The sequence below is a fragment of the Theropithecus gelada genome, chromosome 16 (genome assembly GCF_003255815.1).
Source record: "Theropithecus gelada isolate Dixy chromosome 16, Tgel_1.0, whole genome shotgun sequence".
NCBI classification, from domain to species: domain Eukaryota; kingdom Metazoa; phylum Chordata; class Mammalia; order Primates; family Cercopithecidae; genus Theropithecus; species Theropithecus gelada.
Genome location: NC_037684.1, coordinates 29,579,670 through 29,605,551, shown reverse-complemented (window position 1 = coordinate 29,605,551; position 25,882 = coordinate 29,579,670). Strand labels below are relative to the sequence as shown.

Sequence of the window (25,882 nt, the reverse complement as noted above, 5' to 3'; positions counted from 1 at the left end):
ACTCAGGTGGACGTGAGCTTGTTCCCTCCACTGATGGAGGCAAAGTTCAGTGGGTCAGATTTTAAGGAGAAACGGAATTTTTGCATAGCCTCTAAGTACCTTCCTCAAGGTATTTATTAATTTCAATGGGAGAAACAGAAACGTGACAGTAGAGAAATCCAGCAGCTCCACCTAAGCCAGGTGAACAAGGCTGACGGTGCCAGCGGTAAGACACACGACATATCTGTCCAACGTGCCTGACGGGATGCAACCTCATTTCTGTGGTTTTCTTGCCAAAGTGCATAACCTCAATGTGATCATGAGAAAACATCAGAAAAACCCAAACTGAGGCATATTCTGCAAAATAATTGATCACCCCAGTACTCTTCAAAAGTGACAAGGTCATGAAAGACAAGAAAAGACTGAGGAGCTGTCATGGATAGGAGGAGACTAAGGAGAAGTGAAAGCTAAATGCAATGTGGAGACCGAAATTGGACCCTGCCCCAGAAATGGAACATTTGTGGAAAAACTGGTGGAAGTTCCAATAAAGCCTGTGGCTCATTAATAGTATCGTGTTGGCTGAACATGGTGGCTCAGGCCTGTAATACCAGCACTTTGGGAGGCTGACGCGGGTGGATCACCTGAGGTCAGGAGTTCGGGGTCAGCCAGGCCAACATGGCGAAACCCTGTCTCTACTAAAAATACAAAAAATTAGCCGGGCTTCATGGTGAGTGCCTGTAGTCCTAGCTACTCGGGAGGCTGAGGCAGGAGAATCCCTTGAACCTGGGAGGCGGAGGTTGCAGTGAGCTGAGACTTCACCATTGTACTCCAGCCTGGGCAACAAGAGCAAAACTCCATCTCGGGAAAAAAAAACCAGTATTGTGTCAATGTTAATATATTGGTTTCAGAAATCGTATGATTCTTTTTTTTTTTTTTTTTTTTTTTTTTNAGTAGCTGGGACTACAGGCGCCCGCCACCACACCCGGCTAATTTTTTGTATTTTTTAGTAGAGACGGGGTTTCACCGTGTTTGCCAGGATGGTCTCGATCTCCTGACCTCGTGATCCACCCGCCTCGGCCTCCCAAAGTGCTGGGATTACAGGCTTGAGCCACCGCGCCCGGCCCGTATGATCCTTATGTAGTATGTTCACATTAGGGGAAGCTGGGTGAAGGATACCCAGGATACACAGGAACTCTACTATTTTGTAACTTTTTCTTAAAGGCTAACATTATTTCATTATTTATTAATTTTTTTTTTTTGGAGACAGAGTCTTGCTCTGTTGCCCAGGCTAGAGTGCAGTGGTGCGATCTTGGCTCACTGCAACCTCCGCCTCCCGGGTTCAATCAATTCTCCTGCCTCAGCTTCCCAAGTAGCTGGGATTACAGGCGCTCGCCATGACACTCAGCTAACTTTTTGTATTTTTTAGTAGAGATGGGGTTTTGCCATGTTGTCAGGCTGGTCTCAAACTCCTGGCCTCAAGTGATCCGCCCATTTTGGCCTCCCAAAGTGCTGGGATTACAGGTGTGAGCCACTGTATCCAGCCAAGTCTAACATTATTTCAAAATAAAAATTAAAAAAAAAAAAGAAGCTGGGTATGGTGGCTCATGCCTGTAATGCCAGCAGTTTGGGAGGCTGAGGTGGGAGAATCCTTTGAGCCCAAGGGTTTGAGACCAGCCTGGGCAATATGGTGAGACCTCGTCTCTACAAAAAAGTGAAAGCTAGTTGGGCATGATGGCAGTCCTGGCTACTTGGGAAGCTGAGGTGGGAGGATCCCTTGGGTCCAGGAGATTGAGGCTGCAGTGAGCTGTGATTCTAGCACTGCACTCCACTCTGGGCAACAGAGGGAGACCCTGTGTCAAAAAAAAAAAAAAAAAAAAAAGTGGATAATGTCAAGTACGGACCCAAGACCCGAGAATTCCGTGGCTCCCTGCCATCCAATCCCTGGCAACTTGATGTGTCACGCTAAAGGCTGTTCCCAGGAGCCTTCCAGATTGGGCCGCCCCCACATCTCATCTCAGCCATCTCCCCACCAGTTTTTACTATTGCTTTGCGAGGTGACGAGCACCCAGTCTGTTCTGTGGTATAGTGGGTCAAATAGGGTTCCCCCAAATCAGGTCCACCGGGGACCTCAGAATATGCCCTAATTTGGAAATAGGGGATTTGCAGATGTAAGTAAGGCAAGGTTTGAGATGAGATCCTACTGGAGTAGAGTGATTGCTAAATCCAATGAGTGTCCAACAAGAGAGTGAAAAGGACAGAGACGAAGGCTGCATGAATATGAAGGCAGAGATAGGGCAATGCTGACATAAGCCGAGAACTCAGGGAGGCACCAGAAGCTGAAAGAGGCAAGGGAGGGCTCTTCCCCAGAGTCTTCAGAGGGAGTGTGGCCCTGCCAACACCTTGAGTCAGGGCTTATGGTTTCCAGAATGTATTCCAGAAATGTATTCCGTTGCTTTTTTCTTTTCTTTTCTTTTCTTTTTTGAGATGGAGTTTTGCTCTGTTGCCCACGCTGGAGTGCAGTGGTGCGATCTCGGCTCACTGCAACCTCTGCCTCCCCGATTCAAGTGATTCTTCTGCCTCAGTCTCTCGAGTAGCTGGGACTACAGGTGCCCACCATCACACCTGGCTAGTTTTTGTATTTTTAGTAGAGACGGGGTTTCACCATATTGGCCAGGCTGGTCTCGAACTCCTGACCTCAGGGGATCCACCTGCCTTGGCCTCCCAAAGTGCTGGGATTATAGGCGTGAGCCACCATGCCCAGCTAGTTGTTTTAAGCCATCAGATTTGTGGTAATTTGTTATGGCAGCCCTGGGAAACCAATCTCTCTTGTCTGTGCTTTTCTTCTGTTTGTTTGTATGTTAAGTAATGTTGATGTGCATTCCTGCTTCTCTTTGATGCTGGGACCTTCCTACAGGCAGGGACTGTCTCTTCCACTAGGCCATGCATTCCAAGGGCAGGGGCTGTCCTGAGGTCTCCTCCTTCCTTAGGATGGCATCTCCTGGTGCCCAGCAGAGTCCTCAGCACACAGTGTGGGCTCTGTGGGGGCTGCCTGGCCCTGCCTGCTTCACCTGTTTGGATTGGCACAGGGCTCCCCCATGCAGGGTGGTGCAGGGAGACTCACTAACCACAAGAGGTCCTGCCTGGGGCTCCTCCTTTATCCCCCTCCTTTTGGGGCAGGCTGGAGGGAGGGTCAGGTAATGGTGCTCACACAAAGTCTGCTTAGAAGTCCAGAGGTGGGGGGTGCTCTGGGCCTCAGCAGTCAAGACTGGCAACCCTTTAACCCCTGATGCCCCAGAAAATGCCCTCCCTTAAAACGTCTGAGTACCATGCTTCTTCGGCATCAGGGAGGGGACGGAAGTGTGGTGTCCTCTAAGTCTGCTCCCTGCTTGACCGGGCCGTTTGCAGCTCCTTGGTCACTGAGTTCTTGTCTACAGGGGAAGAGAGGTTGGCCTCAGGCTCCAGGTTGGGCCACGGTTCTAAGACCGGGTGTGGGGGATCAGGCTTATATTCCATGCTAGGGTTCTGGAGTTGGTGCGTGGGGTTCAGGTGGGGCTGTAGAAGTGCCTTTTAAGATTATGTGCATGGTTGATCTGTCATTGTTTCCCTGCCATCTTTATCTTTTGGATTCCCCTCGGAGGAGGGGGGGAAGGAGCTTCTTTTGGGTTCCATTGAATCGAATGAAAGGGAAAGTAGAGCTGTTCCTATGTCCCGGGCTGCGGAGCTTCTATTCCTGATCCCTGCAGAAGAGGAAGACAGGGTGGTGGTGGTGGGGGTGGCGGGGCACAGAGGCACAGAGGAAGCTGGTATTGGGCTCTGCACCCCATTCCCGCTCCCAGATCCCTCTGGACACAGCATTTTTCTCCAGTGAGCACAGCCTCCCCTTGCCCCACAGCCAACAGCAACATGCCTCCCAACAAAATCATCTGTCCCTCAGCCAAAATCCCTGTTGCCTCTCTCTGGGGAAATTGTAGGGCTGGGCCAGGGTGGGGGGACCATTCTCTGCAGGGAGATTAGGAGTGTCTGTCAGGGGCGGGTGGAGTGGGGTGGGGCCCTGGCTTACTCACATCCTCGAGAGTCCTTTGCTGGCAGATTTGGGGAGCCCACAGCTCAGGTGTCTGTCTCAGTATTGTCTTCCAAGCTCTGAGGCCACAGTAGTGGGGGGCTCCCCTCCTGGCTTCTGCTTTGGTGACAGTCAAGGTGGGGGTGGGGGTGAGAGAGGGTCCTGCTTCTCTTCTAGGAGCAGTTGATCCCAGGAAGAGCATTGGAGCCTCCAGCAGGGGCTGTCGGGGCCTGTCTGAGGAGATAGGACACGTCAGGCAGCCCCAGACACGACCACATTCCTCCCAACATGCCTGCCGGGGTCTGTGCAGCCGAGGGGCTGACGGGAGGGTGGGGTGGGGGCCAGAAGCGTTTGCTTTGGGAGGTTGTCTGGGAGATTGCTGAAGTTTTGATATACACACCTCCAAAGCAGGACCAAGTGGACTCCTAGAAATGTCCCCTGACCCTTGGGGCTTCAGGAGTCAGGGACCCTTGTGTTCACCTCAGCCTTGCCCTTGGCACAGCCCAGCTCCACTCCAGCCTCTACTCCTCCCCAGAACATCTCCTGGGCCAGTTCCACAAGGGGCTCAAACGAGGGCACCTGAGCCAGACTTCTGCCCACACTAGGGATGTTCTGGGGGTCTGAGAAGATATCTGGGGCTGGAAGAAAAAAAGGCCCCCCAGGCCTGTTCCTGGATGCAGCTCCATCCACTTTGGGGCTAAGCCTGGGATACAATGACACCAACCAGGCTTCTCGCCATACTCGGTTTACAAAACCCTTCCACACACGCTGTCGCATTGGCTTCTCAGAGCTGACTGCAGTAGGCAGAGTAGATGCTATGACTCCCACTTCGCAGGTGAGAACACTGAGGCTCAGAGAAGTGCCAAGCCCTGGGTCACAGAGGTGTAAATGGCAGAGCCAGGACCCACCTGACTCCAGGCTGTTTCCTGGCCTCCATGAGGCCACCTGCCCTATGCTGTGGGCCCATCCGCTGCTGTGTGGTGGATGTGAGATCCTCACCGTAGGGAGGATATTAGCGTCTGTGCCCAGGGCTGGGGAGAGCTGTCTGGATTTCCCTTTGATGGGGATGTTGGGGTGGGAATCATGATACTCCTGACTGGCTGGGTGTATTTCAGGGATGGGACAGGCTTCTCAGCACAACACGGCAGGTCAGGCCTGGGAGGGACCCCCAGACCTCCTTGTCGCTAATAGAGGGTCATGGTGAGGGAGGCCTGTCTGTGCCCAAGGTGACCTTGCTATACTGGTGCTCTCCAGCCAGGTATCCATCCCCTGCAGCGGCGGCCTTCCTCTAAGTGGACGTTACAGGCCCATCCAGTTCATGGAGAGCTAGCAGGTCACCAGGTTTAAGGTGCAGAGGCCCTGCTCTCTGTCACCCTGGCTTAGCCCAGTGTGCGGGTTCCTGAGGCTGGGACTCCCAGGGCCCGATGGGAAAGTGTAGCCTGCAGGCCCGCACCTCCCCCCATGAATCACGCCTGGCGGGACAAGAAAGCCCAAAACACCCCAAACAATGAGTTTCCAGTAAAATATGACAGACATGATGAGGCGGAGGAGAGGAAGGACCTGCCTGGGAGTTGGCGCTAGCCTGTGGGTGATGAAAGCCAAGGGGAATGGAAAGTGCCAGGCCCGCCCCCTACCCATGGGTATAAAGCACTCGCATCCCTTTCCAGTTTACCCGAGCACCTTCTCTCCACTCAGCCAACTGCTCGCTCGCTCACCTCCCTCCTTGGCACCATGACCACCTGCAGCCGCCAGTTCACCTCCTCCAGCTCCATGAAGGGCTCCTGCGGCATCGGGGGCGGCATCGGGGGCGGCTCCAGCCGCATCTCCTCCGTCCTGGCCGGAGGGTCCTGCCGCGCCCCCAGCACCTACGGCGGGGGCCTGTCTGTCTCCTCCTCCCGCTTCTCCTCTGGGGGAGCCTACGGGCTGGGGGGCGGCTATGGCGGTGGCTTCAGCAGCAGCAGCAGCTTTGGTAGTGGCTTCGGGGGAGGATATGGTGCTGGCTTGGGTGCTGGCTTGGGTGGTGGCTTGGGTGGTGGCTTTGGTGGTGGCTTTGCTGGTGGTGATGGGCTTCTGGTGGGCAGTGAGAAGGTGACCATGCAGAACCTCAACGACCGCCTGGCCTCCTACCTGGACAAGGTGCGTGCTCTGGAGGAGGCCAACGCCGACCTGGAGGTGAAGATCCGCGACTGGTACCAGAGGCAGCGGCCCGCTGAGATCAAAGACTACAGCCCCTACTTCAAGACCATTGAGGACCTGAGGAACAAGGTGGGTGAATGGGCAGCAGAAGGTGCCATTCCCGCTAGCTCCTTCTGGGAACAATAGATGCCCCAGGCCACTGACACCTTAAGATTTGTCTGTAGGACAGAGTCCACCCCAGATCCCTTCTTTCGAGGTCTTGGATGTCCTAAGAGCTGATCAGTGAGAAGATGCACTCCCTTCCCCAGCCTCCTCATCCCCTTCTGATCTCAAATCCTCAGACCATGTGAGATCAGTGATTCCTGTCCTTACATTTTATAGAGGAAGCAGTTGAAGCTTCGAGAGGTGCTGTGACCAGCTGTAGGTCACATAGCAAATTAATGGCGGAGCCAAGGCTGGGACCCTTGTGCCCTACCTTCCAGCACAGGAGTCAGCTACTTGTTCTCCAGCACGGGGGAGGAGCGAGGCTCTAACGGGACCAGGCAAGACATCCAAACCGCTCATTAGCTCACTAGTCTGGGCTGTGGCTGCCGCCGCCCATAAGCCTTGGTAGAGGCTGGTCCCTCCCCACAGCCAGGCGGGCATGGAGAGCCTGCAGAGACAATCAGTGTGGCCCCTTGATGTGCCCTGCACAGAGGGAGCCTGGCAGGCTTGTGCCCTCTACTCCAGCCCCCTGCTCCCACATCACCTGGGAGCCCTCCCTGCAGGAGTCTGCTGGGCTCTAATGCCTTGCATGGATTAGGGAAATTCAGTGATGAGGTAGGGAACTCTAACCAGACTCAGGGGCCAATATATCTTCTTATTCTTCCCCTGAGTCCTCTTTTCTAATCCCCTGTGTCAGTTGGGTTTTATCTCTTGAGAAAGTTCCACTTGAAGTCCCATGGCCTGTAAGCTTGAAAAGGAATGTGCATATCTGCAGAGGACTGGCAGGGCTGGCTGATACAGAGAGAAGAGAGGCCAGCTCAGGAAGGAGGGCTAGGGAGCCTCAGATTATTCTCCTCACCTGGAGGTGGGGAACTTGAAACCTCAAGATCCATCAGATTTTGCAGCAAGTCAGTGGCAGAACTGGGGCCAGAACTCATGGGCATTTGATTCTAAGCCCCGGGCTGCATCTACCCCGTCAGTGACCAGGAGTTAGCAAAGTCTTGGGACAGGCTTGGGGCATCTGGGGTTTTCCTTTAGGCTGTTGTGGTCAAGTTTTGTGGGGGAAGAGGGGAATTCAGGCAAGAACATGAAGCAAGAGCTTAACATAGGTTACAGTGAAGTCCAGCTTGTGAAGTTCATTTGACAAATTACCTGTGCCCTTTCCAACCTGCAGATTCTCACGGCCACAGTGGACAATGCCAACGTCCTTCTGCAGATTGACAATGCCCGTCTGGCCGCGGATGACTTCCGCACCAAGTGAGTTTGCAATGGTGGGCCAGAACACCCAGTGTCCCCAAAGTAGGGCATTTTTGGAGCAGTGTTTCCCAAATAGAACTAGCCAGTGCCAGGATAGCTGCATGAAAACTCCCTGGGGTGCTTATAAAAGAATAAGACTCTTGGGCCCCACCCTTGGAGTTCTGATTCAGCTATTTATAGCAGGTTACCTGGGTGATTCTGGTCCACAGCCAGGTTTCAGAACCGCTGCTTTAGGGAGAGGCACTTTCCACTTCCCCAACTGCCCTTGAAGTATAGGAAGGAACATAGTTGGAGGACTTACACATTATTTGTTGGCTGAAGTTAGATGTGCAACCCCCTCCTGAATTCTGCAGCAAGACGAACTGCCTTATCCCCAGGCCCCAGGAATGTTCATACCTGAGCAATCAATGGGCACTGTGTTCCACCATGCCATTTTCAGGATCGGCTCCTTAAACCACCCACAAGGCACCTGCTCTGGGAGAAGCTGCAGGGAGACGAGAACAAAGCCCTCACTGTGGTCAGGGTGGGTGTCTCATTCCTTTTCTCTGGGGTCATTCCAGGTATGAGACAGAGCTGAACCTGCGCATGAGTGTGGAGGCTGACATCAATGGCCTGCGCAGGGTGCTGGATGAACTAACCCTGGCCAGAGCTGACCTGGAGATGCAGATTGAGAGCCTGAAGGAGGAGCTGGCCTACCTGAAAAAGAACCACGAGGAGGTGAGAACTATGGAAAAGCCAGCTTAAAAGAAGCACAGGGAGGCTGGGTACAGTGGTGCATGCCCATAGTCCCAGCTGCTTGGGAGGCTGAGACGGGAGGATCGCTTGAACCCAGGAGCCTGGGCAACAAGGCTAGACCCTGTCCAAAAAAAAAAAAAAAAAAAAAAAAAGAAAGAGAGAGAGAGAGAGACAAGGGAGAGTCAAGACAGAATTGTGATGGTGGGAGGGCAGTATTCAGGCCTGACTAAGGAACCCCAATCCGCTGCCATGGTGGAACTTCTGACTGTGGACTGTCCCTGGCTGTACAGGAGATGAATGCCCTGAGAGGCCAGGTGGGTGGAGATGTCAACGTGGAGATGGACGCTGCACCTGGCGTGGACCTGAGCCGCATTCTGAACGAGATGCGTGACCAGTATGAGAAGATGGCAGAGAAGAACCGCAAGGATGCCGAGGAATGGTTCTTCACCAAGGTGGGTGTCATTTGAGGTGGAAGGAACCCAGACCACCTGCCTTCTGGGGCCTTCTGGTGTGAACGGCGTTCTCTTTTTTGCAGACAGAGGAGCTGAACCGCGAGGTGGCCACCAACAGCGAGCTGGTGCAGAGCGGCAAAAGCGAGATCTCGGAGCTCCGGCGCACCATGCAGAACCTGGAGATTGAGCTGCAGTCCCAGCTCAGCATGGTAGGAATAGTGCCAGGCACGGTGGTGCGCCCAGGACTGGCAGGGAGAGAACGGCCACACTCACTCATCCTTGATTCCCTTTCTCTCCCTCACAGAAAGCATCCCTGGAGAACAGCCTGGAGGAGACCAAAGGCCGCTACTGCATGCAGCTGGCCCAGATTCAGGAGATGATTGGCAGCGTGGAGGAACAGCTGGCCCAGCTACGCTGCGAGATGGAGCAGCAGAACCAGGAGTACAAGATCTTGCTGGACGTGAAGACACGGCTGGAGCAGGAGATCGCCACCTACCGCCGCCTGCTGGAGGGCGAGGATGCCCAGTGAGTCTTGGCCCTCCCCTTAGTCTGTCCCGCCATGGCACTCTCATGGCCCCACCATGTATCTAATGATCTTGCCCTTCTCTGTCTTCACAGCCTCTCCTCCTCCCAGTTCTCCTCTGGCTCGCAGTCATCCAGAGAGGGTAAGACCTTCCTCCTCTGCAGGCCTGGGCTCCAGGCCACCCTCTGTACCCCAAGCAGGTCTAGGCATTGGCTAGGGGCTCTGTGAAGGGCTGAGCTCTAGTGCTGTCACCCAGTTTCCCTTGTGAACCTCCTTGGGTGGAAGAAGCTATTTTCTAAACTCTCCTTAGGGCTAGGAGAGGCAGCCCCCACCTCTTACTTCTTCCTGGTGTCTGTGGCAGATCCCATTGCTGTGGTGGTCAGCACCATGAACAGGGCCCTGCATATGGATGGAACCAGCCGGGTGTGAGCTCTTAGGAAGCTCTAATCTGAGGACAAAGACTCTGTCTCTGACCTTTGGGAGCCCTAGTCTGAAAGAAAAGTGTTGATGGTATCAGTGCTTGGGCAACAGCAGGGAGTGAAGCAGTAATCAGGGGAGAGGACAACGGGGAGACAGTTTGAGTTTCCTCACCTTCTTGGCCTCCTTACTTCTGATGAGTCCATTGTCTGTTCACCTCTGGTAACGTCCTCTTCCCGCCTCTTCCCCAGTGACCTCCTCCAGCCGCCAGATCCGCACCAAGGTCATGGATGTGCACGATGGCAAGGTGGTGTCCACCCACGAGCAGGTCCTTCGCACCAAGAACTGAGGCTGCCCAGTCCTGCTCAGGCCTAGGAGGCCCCCCGTGTGGGACACAGATCCCACTGGAAGCTCCCCTCTCCTAACCCCTAAGCACTTCACACCTGGACCCTGCTTCACCCTCACCCCCTCCTGGCAATCAATACAGCTTCATTATCTGAGTTGCATAATTCTCGCCTCTGCCTGGTCATTGTTAGGAGTGGGGGTGGGGAGAAAGTGGGAGAAGCATCTCTGGAGCTTGTCATAGCACCTGGCTATGGCCCCTGGAACTGGGAGAAAGGTCCTGGGGGTGGATTGGGCTCAGGTCCCAGGATATCTTTCGCCATCTCAGAAGACACAGACAGATGTGTGTACCAGGTTATGTGGTGTCTCCTAGGATATGGAGGGATATTCATTCATTTACTCACTCATTGTCATGTGTATTTATTCATTCACTAGATATTGAGTGCCTCTATGTTAGGCACTATGTTAGGTTAAGGATTCCTAATGTTTTTGTGATCAGGGATTCCTTGGAGAATATAGAAAGCTATAGATTTTTCCTCTGTCCCCTACCTTCAAATAAGCATACATACATTTGCATACAATGTAATAGGGTTCAGGGGTCTCCTAGAGCTCCTTACTGGAGGTCCATGAACCGAAGGTAGGAACTCAAGCTCTCCTGACATTCTTGTCTCCCTCCACCCCACCTGCTCTTGCCTCCGGTGCTGGATCTAATCCTTCTTACACTTGGTTGACCTAGGGCAAGTTGATGACCATCTCCCAGCCTCAGCTTCCATTTCTGTAAAAGGGGCATAATGATAGTACCTACCTCATGGGTTTGTTGGGATAATTCACTGGAAGAATGTACAGGGCCTGGCATAGTGCTGGCTCAAGGCATGGCTGTGCTGGCGATACTGGGTAAACTATCTCTAGGGCATGGTGATTATCCATCCATGATGAGAGCATTTTTAGAGGGTTTGGGAATAGACTGGTTTTTAACCCTGGCTCTGTTCTGTAACAGATGTGAGCTTGAGAAGTCTGAGTCTCAGTGTCTTTACTTGTATAGTGAGGATGCTGAGCCCTGCTTCTTAAGGTTGATACAAGAATCCAATGAGTGACTATACCTTAAGAGCCAGGACTGTAGGAGCCTCCCCTGGGTGGGGAATGCCTTTCCTTCTCTTTGGGGGGCTAGAAAAGGAGTGGGAAGGGAAGGAGCCTCATCCTAGTAAGTGGTGAAGATTCCAGAGGTGGGTGGGGCTCACTGCCCCAAGCTAGGAAAGAGATGACTAGTCCTGTGTCAGTTTCAACAGCTCATTCATTGGACTGCGTGAATAAAACTTGTAGGGGGAGTCAACGGTAGGGGAGAGACTGAAAAAAGACTAAATTTGGGCAAGGGATCTAAAAGCCTGAGCTTTTGAATCAGACTAGCTGGGTTGGAGTCCTGGCTCCTACGCTGAATAGCCTTGAAGAGTTTGGGCAGGGTACTGAACCCCACATTCCTCTTTCACAAGGTAGGGAATAAACACCTTTACTGCATAAGGCTGATACAAGAGTGAATGACCTCATGCAGGCAATGAATTTGGCATTGTGTTTGGCACATAGTCAGCACCCTATAAATGGTAATGGGGTGAGTTATTAGGAAAAGGAATGAAGACATGTTGGTTTCTCTTGTTCCTACCTCCACCCCAGGAAAAAGAGGACTGCTTTGTGTTTCTGAAACTCTGGGATATCTTTTAACCTAAGTTTTGTCATCAAAAAGGTTGACCTTGAGTGATCCCTGGGTGAGGATGGGCCATCCTGGAGGTGAAGTACTAGAGTTTCAGGGGTGCAGGGGACAACTCAGGAAGGAGGAAGGTTTGAGGGTGCTTCCTCAGAGAATGAGAAGAGGTGGGTTTGAGGGCCCTAGAGGGTACAGGACCCTAGTGTGGTGAGGGCCTTTGTGATACTCCTGGGGGTGTTGGACTCTGGTTCCTAAGGTTCCCAGTTGGGCAATGAACCTCCTGCCCAAGTGTGGCAAAGAATCTTGTGGCCCACATTTGAGAGGTCACATGGGCCTGGACAGAGAGCAAAATATGGCAACAGTCACCAGTGGGGCCTGAAGCCCAGAACGCCCTGAACTTCATAAGAATCCCCAGACACCTCTCTACCTTGGAGGCGGTGCCAGATTAAAGTCTCTGCCCAAAGGAGATCTGCTTTAGAGGAATATAGAAACGTGAGGTCTCTGAGACTGGGGTGCAGTGGGGCAAGCCTCCTCTCTGAGTGGTTGCCGGAAATACATAGGAGACCTGGGCTTGCTTGCGGGTAAAAATGGCGGCTGGGATCACCTGGCTGAAAGCAGGCTCAGAACCAGGAGAGGAGGAAGTCAAGCAGGGAGGCTGGGAGGTGGCCGCACCCTGTACTGTCAGGCTCCAGAGGAAGAGGGCAGACAGGGCAGTGGCCCCAGGGGTCTCACATGGACTCCCCTCCTCCCGGGATTTCCCCACCATACCTCACTGGGGAGGGTAGGGCTAGTGTTTGGATCCTGCTGATGAACAGGGCTCTTGTTCACAGAGCCTGGCAGCCACAAGCAGCCATCTCAGGATATAAGCCCAGCAGCTCCAACAATGCTGACTGCCTTCCCTTGGCCCAGCAGCTCCGACAATGCCGACTGCCTTCTCTTGGCGTCGGCTCAGCTAAACAATAGACCAGCAAGGTGACTTGATAGCACAGTCTAGTGGAGGCAGGTGGGATTGCGTCTCTGAGTCCTGGGGCTGGTCAGGTGACCTCTCTGGCTCCGCCTCCCTGTAAACCCTCTTTCCACCCTCCCAGCACTCAGAATGGGGCAGTGCTACGTGAGCCACCTAGAAGACTCCTCCAACCTCACCGTAGGGAGACTGGCTTGCTCCAGGTCCTACAGGCTGAAAGTGGCAAAGTCCTGTCCATGCTCAGGCTTTGCCACGTCCTGGGTGGCTGCATTCCTGTTCCATTCTTTCTTAGGGATGAGATAAAACTGAGAGACGCATGGGATCAGTGTGCATTTTTCTTAGCTTACTCCATCGTTTTTGCTTTATGGGGTGGAACCGACCTTGAAATTCAGGATTTTGGGAGCTTTTTTTTTTATAGTGAAAAGATCTCTAATGTGTCCAGGGAACTCTATAGGCAGCAACTGACGTACGTGCCTACCTAATCAGGCAAATGGCACTTCCCCAAGGCCACAGACACCCTGGCTTGGGTAATGTAGGCGACTATTCCTACAGGAAGATGTCAGAGGAGGCGGCCCCAAGGAGGCCTGATTCCCAGGAGCTGGGGGGTCCCGATGTCCTGGTGGGATCCCAGGAGGTTCCCTGGCCCACCTCACTGAGCTTGGAGGCTGCCACAAAGGGGACAAAGGGATGTCAGGGACTTCCAGGGCAATGGACTGGCCTCAGGCAGGTGCAGGGCAGTCACCAGCTCCTCCTCCATTGCTGTTTGCTGAGCGCGAGCTTTCCCGACGGGGCTTCCCTCTGTGCCACTGTCACCTGTAAGGCCAGGCCTGGAAAAGGAAGCCTTTTTCCTTTAAGATGCTCTGATGAACTTTGAGGGTGACTTGGCATGAGAGAGAGGGCAAAAAGAGACACACAGAAATAGAAACACATGGATATAGAGTTGGGAGAGAGAGAGAGACAGAGTAAGGGAAAGAGAGGATAGTGAGGGCCCTGGGCCCGTACTAGGCAGGGAGGAGCATTCATTCATTCATTCATTCATTTGCTCATTCACACATATTTATCGAAACTTACTGTTTTAGGTGTAGAGGAGATAGGGGTGAATTCAGACAGACTGAATAAGAAAAGAGACCAGACAGACTGAATAAGAAAAGAGACGACATGAGGAAGAAGGTAGAGAGGGACCCAGCACGTGTGTGGGGCTTGGGACAGAGAGCAGGAGCTCTGAGCCTGTGTCCACTGTAGCTCCTGCTCACTGGAGAGCAGGCCCTGGCTCCATTCCCACCTTGTTTAGCTCTGTGACTGTGGCCAAGGTACCCTCTCTGAGCCTAAATTTCCTTACCTGTAAAATGATTTAAAAATGAACACATACCTCCTAAAACAGTTGGTGAAGATTAAATTCGACAGTGCAGGCAAAGCAACGAGGGTCTTGCCTGCAACACTGGAGGTTCCTTGATGGAAGGAACTATGATCCTCCAACCAACCTGTGTCCTCCCCAGGCCCCACAGGCACAAGTCTTTGATCTTAATGGGGGCTCAATAGGCCAGAGGGATGGGCTAATAATAAGCAAGGGAGCTGAGAACCCAAGTCGCCCAGACGGTCCATGGGGAAGTCGGGAGCAGCCACAGTGCCGCCGACAGGACGATGTCTCACTATGTGCCAGGCCCCACACCAGCAGTTTTACAATATGAGCTCTTTTAAACCTCACAACAACCTTATGAGGACAGAACTACTTTTTAAATTTTTATTTATTTATTTGTTTTTATGAGACCGAGTCTCGCTCTGTCGCCCAGGCTGGAGTGCAGTGGCGCGATCTGGGCTCACTGCAACCTCAGCCTCCCAGATTCAAGCAATTCTCCTGCCTCAGCCTCCCAAGTAGCTGGGATTACAGATGTCCGCCACCACACCCAGCTAATTTTTGTATTTTTAGTGGAGACAGGGTTTCACCATGTTGGCCAGGCTGAACTCGAACTCCTGACCTCAGGTGATCCGACTGCCTCGGCCTCCTAAAGTGCTGGGATTACAGGTGTGAGCCACTATGCCTGGCCAAGGTCAGAACTATTTATTTTTTCCCACTGAAATCCTTTGCTTGACTTAACCCACTGCCCTTTAGCCACAAAGGACTCCTGACCTGGCAGTCACTTTGCTTGTTCCCACCTCAGGACATTTGCACATGCTGTATGCCCCTCCCCTTTTTCCTCCCCCTTCACTCAAGTGTCTCTTTCTCAGGGAGAAGGTTGCTGGTGCCCCAGACCATGCCACACCCTTTATTATGTGCTCTGCATTCCCCCACCAACCATGCTCACCTCAGTTGTGAATTGCATGTTCATTTTTGTAGGTCTATTTTATCCCATAACTGTCCATCAAGATTACTTCATCCCCAGCACTCAACCCAATGCCTGGCACATAGTAGGTGCTCAGTAAAGGATGAATCCGAATTTACAGTGAGGAAACAGGTTCACAGAGGGGAAGCAACTTTCCCCAAATAAGTGGAAGAATCTGACTTTACACTATGACCTGCCTGGCTCCGAAGCCAGTGCTCTCAGCCTCTCTGCTAGGTGTGTCCTAGCAGACACAAGCCTGGGGTGCCTAGACTCAAGTGGAGGCACCTATGTGGGCCCACTCCATCCCCTCACTGTAGTCTGAGAGGGTCTGGCTGGGCAGGGTGGTGGCAAGTGCCTGTTGTATGGGAAAGAATCAGTGTTGACAGACAGGTGCAGGTACCCACAGCCCTGCGCCAGTGGGCAATGCACACCTGCCTGGATGGCTCATGGATGCTCCAGGGGAGGAGCCGTGACTCAGCTGGTGCTCCCTCTCCCAGCAGCCAGCCACATGCTGACTCAGGTCCCTCCCTGGCCCCACCTGGGGATCAATGACAGACAGCAATGGAGAGTAAATTGGGGGTGTGGGAGGCTGCTTACAGTCAAGCAAGAGGGCTCCCACGACCAGAGCAAAACTGTTCTTGTGCTGCTTCCAGGTCCCCATGTCCCCAGTGGACGATACTTTTGCCTCTGGGGACACCTTGCAAGTGGAATCTTTTGTTCCCTCTCTGTCCCTCTGCTTGTCTATGTGGGTCCTTGCAGCCCCTTCTCTTCTACTCCATCCACTCCCCAAGGGGAGGGCCTGCATTTGGGATGCTGGCACTGGGTCTAGGCTGCAGCCTTGCACATTGGCTGGAGAGGCAGTGTTGATTCTTGCTGGGTCCCAGGTGTCAGGGTGCCATGGGCTTGCCCGTTTCCATTCCTGGTTCATTCTTTGGAGGGCTCCCATGGGAGGTGTTGAAGGTGGGGCTCAGAGGGCAGACCCTGAGCCCTGAGAGGTTGGAAGAGTGAGCCATGTCACATGACCTAGAAGAAATCATTCACTCAGGCCATGCTGTTGGCCTTCCTCATCCCTGGCCCCATCTTGCCCAGTCTGGTTCCCATGCCAGGCAGAGAGCTTGGGAGAAGGGAAGAGATGGTGCTCTGCTGCAGCTAGAGCAAGACCTCCTATCTGGACCGTAGGAGGTGCAAGCACAGTAAGCTCCTCTTTGTATTGGAACAAGGCCAGATGTGGGGGGAGGAGGGCCAATGTGGCAGGGGCTACATGTGGGCAGCAGTTGGGCATTCATCTAGGAATCCTCTGCCTTTTTTTTTTTTAGACAGAATCTTGCTCTGTCGCCCAGGTTGGAGTGCAGTGGTGCGATCTCGGCTCACTGCAAGCTCCGCCTCCCGGGTTCACACCATTCTCCTGCCTCAGCCTCCCGAGTAGCTGGGACTACAGACGCCCGCCACCATGCCTGGCTAATTTCTTTTATTTTCAGTAGAGGTGGGGTTTCACCATGTTAGCCAGGATGGTCTCGATCTCCTGACCTTGTGATCTGCCCGCCTTGGCCTCCCAAAGTGCTGGGATTACGGGCGGGAGCCCTCTGTCTTTATAGCCGTTGGCAACACTTATGAAGGAGCTTCTCATGAGGAAACTGAGGCCAGCTTTGAGGACCACAGGGGAAGGGAGGGTGAGGCTGGCTGGTGACCCAGCCCTGCCTGGCTGGGGAGCTACTGTGCTCTCCACCCCACCGTGGTCCTCAGGCTCAGCTCACTTTCCCCGGCAGCTGGGAGGAATTCCGAGGGACGAAGCCTGCTGCTTTGGGCTGGGCGAGGCTTAGGACAGGGCTGGAGGGTGGGAAGTGGAGAAGGTGGGTGAGGACAGGGGTTGGGGTTTGGCACCAGGGCTGGAAAGCAGGGCCATCTCTCAAGAGGCTTAGCTGGCCGGGGTGCCCCAGTGGGGAGCTTTGCTCAGTCAAGTGGGTCTCAGCTGTTCTTAGGATCCCCCAGCACAGATACATTTGCAGATGACAGAGCAGGGTTCTCGAAGTGCCACTCTGCTGGATCTTTCCAGGGTGGCCCACCCACAGCACTACCGACTTCTCCATCCAGCTCAGGGACCCAGGACCTGGGGCTTATGTCCGAACCAGAGTGGTGGCATCAGCATGGGCATGGGGAAGAGGGTAACTTCTCAGGCCTTGGAACACATTGCAGGAGATTCTGGGCTTCCCAGCAGAGCTTGGCAAAGACCCTGAATGGTTTAAAACAGTTTAAGAAAGTAGAAGCTGGGTGTGGTGGCCCACGCCTGTAATCCCCCAGCACTTTGGGAGGCTGAGGTGGGCGGATCATGAGGTCAGGAGATCGAGACCATCCTGGCTAACACAGCGAAACCCCGTCTCTACTAAAAATACAAAAAAAAAAAAAAAAAAAAAAAAATTAGCCAGGCATGGTGGTGGGCGCCTGTAGTCCCAGCTACTCAGGAGGCTGAGGCAGGAGAATGGCATGAATCTGGGAGGTGGAGCTTGCAGTAAGCTGAGCGGAGATCGCGCCACTGCACTCCAGCCTGGGCGACAGAGCGAGACTCCATCTCAAAAAAAAAAAAGAAAGTAGAAAGGGAATCAATTATAGCCACTAGCCTTGATCTAAGAGTCTCCATGTATTAACCATTCATAAAACGCCTTCAGTATTCTCTGAATATTGAATAAAAGAGAATTAAATTCTCTTAATTTTCAAAACTTAAACTACTTGCTTAATTTTTAATTTAACATATTTTGTACCATCCATTTAAATATTTATTTAACACATTTTGGTAAATTAGCTCACCTTTCATTTCAACTGATATATTTATAAAGGAAATCTTACATTACTACCAAAAAGAAAGTCATACTCACTTGCCAGAAGCAGAAGGAAATGATATACAGAAATACTGAACTTCTAACTAGATGCCGTTACTTTCTAAAGGTTCTGAGCCCAAAGCTGGCTCTCTTTTTTTGAACAGGGTGATTGATAAGTGTGGTGGGGCATTAGACAGGCCTTAGTGTCCAAATGAGATTTCATCCTTGTCTAATCAGAAGATAGAAAAGTAGAAAAAGAGGCCAGGGGCAGTGGCTCATGCCTGTAATCCCAGCACTTTGGGAGGCTGAGACAGGAGGATCCTTTGAGCCCAGGAGTTCAAGATCAGCCTGGGCAACACAGGGAAACCCCATCTTTATGAAAAAAATTAGCTGAGCATGGTGGTGTGTGCCTGTAGTCCCACGTACTTGGGAGGCCGAGGCTGGAGGATGGCTTGAGTCCAGGAGGTTGAGGCTGCAGTGAGCTGTGATCATGCCATTGCACTCCAGCTTAGATGACAGAGTGAGACTCTGTCTCAAAACCAACCAACCAACCAACCAACCAACAAACAAACATGGAAAAAAGACATCTTCTCTCCAAGTGCTGCATTATTATTATTATTATTTATTTTTTTTGAGACAGAGTCTTGCCCTGTAGCCCAGTCTGGAGCGTAGTGGCACAGATCTCCGCTCACTGCAACTTGTGCCTCCTGGTCTCAAGTGGTTCTCATGCCTCAACCTCCTGAGTAGCTGGGATTACAGGCGTGCGCCACCACGCCCAGATTATTTTTTTGTATTTTTAGTAGAGATGGGGCTTTGCCATGTTGCCCAGGCTGATCTCGAACTCCTGAGCTCAGGCAATCTGCCCACCTTGGCTTCCCAAAGTGCTGGGATTACAGGCGTGGACCGTGTGCGGCCACTTCAGTATTATTTAACAGTCGCTGAGCATCAGTTAAAAGCCCCTCAAGAAATACCAGTCATCTATGCCTCCTAAACATGCAGGCATTGCTTCTTTCAGGCCTTTGCTGATCATCCTGGCCTCTCTTTCCTTACCTTTAGCTCCTTTTCAGCAATAAGCATCTTTTTGGAATGACTGGCATCTGTCCTCCATCTCGTATGTGTTGGCATCTTACTCGGACCAGACGTGGTGCTGGGCAATGGGGCAGGTACAAGATGAGCACGAGCAGGTTTAGAGGAGCTCTTGCTGCCAATAGAGAGAGCTGTCTTCTTTTTTTTCTGTACATGAACTTTTATTCTTCATCAAGTGCTTCATAGAGCCATGGAGATAAGTGTGAGACACTGTAACAGAGCACAGTACAAACGCAGGGGCGAGAGTACAGGAAGACGGAGGAGGAGGCACTCAGAGCGATCACTGAAGATGAGTAGTTTTCTGTGTAGAAAAGATGGAGGGAGGCATTTCAATTAGAGGTCACGGCAAGTGCCGAGTATTCTTAGAGGGAAGAAGGGCGTTTGGGGAGTGTTGTATGGTTTTCTAGGGGGTCAGGGGGATGGTGGGAGATGGGGCAGGAATGGAAAGATGGTGACTGGCCTAAGTGCCAGGAATGTGGACCTTATCTTGAGGGTGGAGCGAAGCCAGTGAAGTGATGTTGTCAGACATGGATTAGAAAGATCATTCTGGCTGCTCTGCAGGAAGAGTCAGAGGGACATGGGAGAGGCAGGGAGGGCGGTTAGAAGCTCATGGCTAAGGTCCAGATGAGGGCAGAGTTAACGGGGAGTTAGGGGGCTGAATGATCAGAGAGAGTCAAACATTTTTTGAGCATTTCTCACAAGTCTCTTACTAGGAGATGGACAAACTATTCATATCAACCTTTTTCAGAGGAGGAAACTGAGGCACAGAGTAGTTAAGTAACTTACCAAAGTCACACAGCTCATGAGCATGGAGCTGGATGGAGCTCAGGTAGGCAGACCGGAGACCAGCGCGTTCTTCACCATTCTCTTCTGGCCTTGGTGACCAGAATATACATCCAAGTTTCTGCCAGGAGCAGGGAAACGTCACACATCTCGGTATCCCCTCCCGAGCTCCGTATTGGGTAGGCACTCGACCAAGGTCAATGCCACGCTCCCTGCTGGGCCCTGCAAAAGGACCAGGACAGTCGAGCCACTTGGATTCCTGCTCAGAGGTCAGCTAGTGTCAGCACCCCCTTGTTTATTTGGTCCACTTTCTTCTCCCAGCCCTTTGTGTGAACTCTGCACGCTGTCCTTGAGCACCGGCGGGCAAGGTCTGGGTGCCTCTCTCCATCTTTTGGCCATGCCTGTTGTCTTCTTATCAAACTGGAGTCTCCCAAGGGCAGAGCCTCAGTCTCCACAGAAAGCCTTGAGGATCCTGAGAGCGAGGACTGGTTTCATCCTTTTGGGTCTCTACAAGGGCAGGGGCTGTGCCTCCCCCTCCTCTGTGATAACTCCTTAGTACCCTGGTTCCAGCTCAGCCCACAGTGGGCACAAGGTGGGAGCAAGGAGGGATGCAGACAGCACTGACCATCAATAGAGGAGGTGACTCTGCTCCTGCGAGTTTCTATCCTGAAGGGGCTAAGTCTCAGACCTGCTGTTGGGGCCAGCCAGAGACCAGGCTCCAGGATCTAGGTCACCCCTGTGGCAGTAGAGCTGATTTATGGTGGCCCTGACAGCCTAATATCATCAAATTATCCCACACAATGGAGAGAGGCTGGGTCGCCCCCAGGCAGTCACCAAAGGACGCTGAGCCTGGGGCAGCCGAGCTGCCTCCGTATCCCAGACCTCCCTCAGGTCTGTGGGGGGAGGCTGGCACAGACCAAGGGCACACCTAGGTGTGCCACCTTCAGCTGGGGGTATAAGTAGGCAGTCCCAGGGACAGCTCTGTACCCTGCACTTGGGAGCCGGCAGCACTCCTACCACTGCTTCTTAACCCGTGAGCTACCAGCCGTATCATGAGCTGCAGACAGTTCTCCTCGTCCTACTTGAGCCGCAGCGGCGGGGGTGGCGGGGGCGGCGTGGGCAGCGGGGGCAGCATAAGGTCTTCCTACAGCCGCTTCAGCTCCTCAGGGGGCGGTGGAGGAGGGGGCCGATTCAGCTCTTCCAGTGGCTATGGAGGGGGAAGCTCTCGTGTCTGTGGGAGGGGAGGTGGCGGCAGTTTTGGCTACAGCTACGGCGGAGGATCTGGGGGTGGTTTTAGTGCCAGTAGTTTAGGTGGTGGCTTTGGGGGTGGTTCCAGAGGTTTTGGTGGTGCTTCTGGAGGAGGCTATGGTAGTTCTGGGGGTTTTGGAGGTGGCTTTGGTGGTGGTTCTGGAGGTGGCTTTGGTGGTAGCTATGGGGGTGGGTTTGGTGGTGGCTATGGGGGTGGATTTGGGGGCTTTGGAGGTGGTGCTGGAGGCGGTGATGGTGGTATTCTGACTACTAATGAGAAGAGCGCCATGCAGGAACTCAATACTCGGCTGGCCTCTTACTTGGATAAGGTACAGGCTCTAGAGGAGGCCAACAATGACCTGGAGAATAAGATCCAGGATTGGTATGACAAGAGGGGCCCTGCTGCAACCCAGAAGAACTACTCCTCTTACTACAACACTATTGATGATCTCAAGGACCAGGTAGGTGCAGGAAACTGTCTCTGTCTTGGTCTTTTTCTCTTACATTCCTTATCTTCCAAAAAAGGTAAAATGCTAAACTCTAAGCTCAGATAATAGCCAGGGAATTCACATTTTGGAAATGTACGCTTTCATCAGAAACAAACTTGTGTTTGGTTTCTGGGGATCCCAGGATAGGACTTTGGCCTGTGCTCTGAGGGTTCATTTCCATTTCTTCAACTTTCAGAGTTTGGGCAGAGCAGAGAGGAGGCCTGGGTTAACATGAGCTGAGCTGGGACTGGATGTGGAACCTCCTTTAGGTCTGGTCTAAGTCAATACTCTCTCTTCCTTTGTACTTCTCCTAGGCTTCTTTAGGAGTGTATCTTGATCTTTTAAGGTATTTTGGACCCGATTGTACATTTGGTTATTCAAGTGATGGAGAGGATCCAGAACTCTGGGAAAGGAAGCTATCTATCCATCCATCCATCCATCCATCCATCCATCCATCCATCCATCCATTCACCCATCCATCCATCCGTCTATCCATCCATCCATCCATCCATCCATCTATCCATCCATCCATCCATCCATCCATCCATCCATCCATCCATCCATCCATCCATCCCTTCCTCCCTCCCTCCACCCACATGTCCATCTATCTGTCCATTTATTCAGCAATTCAGTTCAGTGAGTGCCTACCCTCAGGGTTGCACTGGGTAGACACAGTGATGTGCTAGACTGAGTTCTGGTGGAGCTCACAGTCTGACTCTTCAGTATATTCAGTGATTCCTCTTGTTTTCACTCCTGCATGTGTCTGGATGTGCTGTTTCTTCTACTCCAAACCTCATCCATTTATTTATTAATGTTACACCCTAGCCATCCTTCAGCGCCCAATTCAATTGCCAGCCAGCTCCTTCCTGAAGTCTTTCTTGATCTCCCATTGCCATAAGCCACCTCTCCTTTCCTTGAACTCTTTTAGGACACTTTTGACTTTGTAGTCAATGGGGGGCTCCTTGAGGAACAGGATGTCAGTAATCTCTAAATCCTACAATGCCCTTTGCAGTAGATCTTCAAATATTTGTTGAATGAATGAATGAAGGCCACACCAAACATCTTTGCTGAAGCCTGGAAGGGGTCTGTGCCATGTCCCAGCTGTTGGAAGTTCCTCATTCCTCTTGAGAATCTTCCTGAGTGGAATCCTCACCTCCTGTGGCTTTGCCTGGCCTCTTGCCCTCCAAGCAGTGGTCCACAGTGTGATTTCATGGGTGTGTCATTTTTTTTCAGATTGTGGACCTGACAGTGGGCAACAACAAAACTCTTGTGGACATCGACAACACTCGCATGACACTAGATGACTTCAGGATAAAGTGAGCCCTGCTCCTCCTTTCCTCTCCTGTCATCAGCCCTTACCCCCTGAACCTCAGTGCTCTGGAGGTCCTGGTAGGCCCTGGTTCCGTCTTGATTGTTTTCTACCCTGGCTGGTCTGCAGGTTCGAGATGGAGCAAAACCTGCGGCAAGGAGTGGATGCTGACATCAATGGCCTGCGGCAGGTGCTGGACAATCTGACCATGGAGAAGTCTGACCTGGAGATGCAGTATGAGACTCTGCAGGAGGAGCTGATGGCCCTCAAGAAGAATCATAAGGAGGTAGGGTGCTGGGGCTTATGGCTTACTGGGGAGAGGGAGGAGCAGAAATGCCGAGACAGCAGGGGAGCTTTGGAGAATTACCTGGGAGACACCCTCTCCTTTGCTCTTGAGGACACTTTCAGCTTCTCCTTGGCATCACCTATGGTAGTGGGTGGGCTTTGGCTTCACAACTGTGTCCCCTTTTTGTACCCTGTGGGGACCACAGGCAGAAATCTGAAAGGTGGTGCAGAGGACTTTATCCCTGACCTCATCTCCCCTTCCTCCCTGGCAGGAGATGAGTCAGCTGACTGGGCAGAACAGTGGAGATGTCAATGTGGAGATAAACGTTGCTCCTGGCAAAGATCTCACCAAGACCCTCAATGACATGCGTCAGGAGTATGAGCAGCTCATTGCTAAGAACAGAAAGGACATCGAGAATCAATATGAGACTCAGGTGAGCAGAGTGGGCTGCCCATTCAACCTCTTCCCCTCCATCTATGCATATCTCCATCCCTCCGGCCTCCCATTCCTTCATCCTCCTATCTCTCCATCTCTCAGTGAAGCTGTCATTTATCCATCTTCCAATGGAAGTCATTCAACCATCTTCATTCACTGCATACCAACATCATTACAAAGTAGCTTCCCAGTGCCATGTTATATGTAAAGTATTGATGTCTCAGAGGTATTGATGTCTCAGATATGAGCCAAAGAAGATTGCTGCCTTGAGAAGCTCACAGTTTATTAGATGTGTGTGAACAAAAGCAGAACGTGAACAATTTAATCTAATGCTATGTAATGTAAGACTACAAGAGAGGGATACAGTGTGTCTCCCATACTGTACTGAACTCCTTGGTGGTTCTCTTCCTCCTTGAGTCTCCAGTGCCTAGCCAGAGTCTGGCACATACATGAAGGCATGGTCTGTGGTGTGTGTGTGTGTGTGGGTGAAAGGTGGGGGAAGTTTGGAATAAGGTTAGATTAGAAAGATGGTTGTGAGACAAAGTGTGAAGGGTCTTGCAACCTTGTTGAGAGGGAAGGTCATATTGAGAGGACTGGACAAACCTTCATGGCTGGAGGGTACCCAGAACTCAGAAAGACTTGTCCTTGGCTTTGGATCAGCCTTGGCCCTGCAGGTGAAGATCCTGGTGAATGGGGCAGAATCTTGCCCACTGAAGCTCCTGGCCCAGCCTGATGCTTACTGAGCCTTTGGTTTTGCAGATAACCCAGATCGAGAATGAGGTATCCAGTAGTGGTCAGGAGGTGCAGTCCAGTGCCAAGGAGGTGACCCAGCTCCGGCACGGTGTCCAGGAGTTGGAGATTGAGCTGCAGTCTCAGCTCAGCAAGGTTGGTAGTTCTGCTGTAGACCCTTTGCCAAGGTGGGGCACAGGAAGGCTTTGCAGCCCAGGAGTGGGAAGAAGAGGAGTTATGATGTAGCATCCCTCTTAAAGCCTTCTCTTGACCCTTAGAAAGCAGCCCTGGAGAAGAGCTTGGAAGACACGAAGAACCGCTACTGTGGCCAGCTGCAGATGATCCAGGAGCAGATCAGTAACTTGGAGGCCCAGATCACTGAAGTCCGGCAAGAGATCGAGTGCCAGAATCAGGAATACAGCCTTCTGCTCAGCATTAAGATGCGGCTGGAGCAAGAAATCCAGACCTACCGCAACCTCCTTGAGGGAGGCCAGGAAGACTTGTAGGTGCCCCATGATTCAGTGGAACCCCTGGGGGTCTCTTAGGCCTCTGATACTCCTTCTGTCCCTCTGGATAGAGGCAGCTGGGGGAAGTTCTTATACACAGGGTCTTATGGGTTGAGGACTTCTTCATCCTGGGGGCGGTGGGGATCTCAGTGCATTTGGGCTTTGGGGAAGGAGGATGGTGACACTGAGAGAAGGCGCTGCCTCCCTGCTCCAGGGAGGGGAAAGCTCCACAGTCCCAGCTGGAGCCTCTACCCTCCCAGCTATGGTGCCAGCCCAGACTCTGTCCTCTGCCTCCCAGGAAGGAAAACAGAAAGATTCATGTTTGGGTCCTGACTCTGTTCAGGTCCATCCTCATATATGTGTGTTTGGGCCGCTCATTTTAACTCTCTTGTTTTCTTTCTTTCCTAGTGAATCCTCCGGAGCTGGAAAAATTGGTCTTGGAGGTGGCCAAGGAGGTCGAGGAGGAAGTGGAGGAAGTTATGGAAGAGGTTCCAGGGGAGGAAGTGGAGGCAGCTATGGTGGAGGAAGTGGTTCTGGAGGTGGCTATGGTGGAGGAAGTGGAGGTGGCCATAGCGGAGGAAGTGGAGGTGGCCATAGTGGAGGAAGTGGGGGCAACTATGGAGGAGGAAGTGGCTCTGGAGGAGGAAGTGGGGGTGGCTATGGTGGAGGAAGTGGGTCCAGGGGAGGAAGTGGAGGCAGCCATGGTGGAGGAAGTGGTTTTGGAGGTGAAAGTGGAGGCAGCTATGGAGGTGGTGAAGAAGGGAGTGGAAGTGGTGGCGGCTATGGAGGAGGAAGCGGAAAATCATCCCATTCCTAGTCTTCTTCCTCAAAATCTGGTGACCAAGATGAGACAAAAGGTAAGGGACAATCCTAGGTTGTGGGGTGGAGGGAGGCACAACTCTAGGTTGTGGTGTGGAGAGTCAAGGTATCACCCTTTTTTTTTTTTTTTAGTATTTTTGAATCTCTGGGAAATACAGATTCTGAATAGAGCTAGATGTTAGGGAAACCTCTATGAGGTGCCAGAGACATGCCCTTGGTTCTCAATTGATCATTATTTTTGACAGAGCCTAGGATGAGGCTAGGACTAAATCTACACATGGCTGAGTCTCAGTA

General features: G+C 52.3%; 2 protein-coding genes across 2 annotated transcripts; both read left to right on the top strand.

Moving 5' to 3' along the window:
* Nucleotides 1-5,689: 5,689 nt before the first annotated feature.
* KRT14 (keratin 14) lies at nt 5,690-10,272 on the top strand. Its single transcript, XM_025363180.1, has 8 exons — nt 5,690-6,304; nt 7,554-7,636; nt 8,197-8,353; nt 8,662-8,823; nt 8,907-9,032; nt 9,128-9,348; nt 9,442-9,488; nt 10,015-10,272. The coding sequence occupies exons 1-8, from the start codon at nt 5,771-5,773 to the stop codon at nt 10,110-10,112; spliced, it is 1,428 nt and encodes a 475-aa protein (XP_025218965.1). The 5' UTR covers nt 5,690-5,770; the 3' UTR covers nt 10,113-10,272.
* Nucleotides 10,273-20,820: 10,548 nt separating this feature from the next.
* On the top strand, nt 20,821-25,586 carry KRT9 (keratin 9). Its single transcript, XM_025363177.1, has 7 exons — nt 20,821-21,477; nt 22,738-22,820; nt 22,943-23,099; nt 23,371-23,532; nt 24,294-24,419; nt 24,542-24,765; nt 25,178-25,586. Exons 1-7 carry the CDS (start codon nt 20,821-20,823, stop codon nt 25,584-25,586), a joined length of 1,818 nt encoding a protein of 605 aa, XP_025218962.1.
* The last annotated feature ends 296 nt before the right edge of the window (nt 25,587-25,882 follow it).

Coding starts and splice junctions, on each gene's coding strand:
- KRT14 (XM_025363180.1), top strand. CDS start 5,771: ATGACCACCTGCAGCCGCCAGTTCACCTCCTCCAGCTCCATGAAGGGC. Junction 7,637..8,196: donor GCGGATGACTTCCGCACCAA/GTGAGTTTGCAA, acceptor GGGTCATTCCAG/GTATGAGACAGAGCTGAACC. Junction 9,489..10,014: donor CTCGCAGTCATCCAGAGAGG/GTAAGACCTTCC, acceptor CCTCTTCCCCAG/TGACCTCCTCCAGCCGCCAG.
- KRT9 (XM_025363177.1), top strand. CDS start 20,821: ATGAGCTGCAGACAGTTCTCCTCGTCCTACTTGAGCCGCAGCGGCGGG. Junction 21,478..22,737: donor TTGATGATCTCAAGGACCAG/GTAGGTGCAGGA, acceptor ATTTTTTTTCAG/ATTGTGGACCTGACAGTGGG. Junction 23,100..23,370: donor TCAAGAAGAATCATAAGGAG/GTAGGGTGCTGG, acceptor CCTCCCTGGCAG/GAGATGAGTCAGCTGACTGG.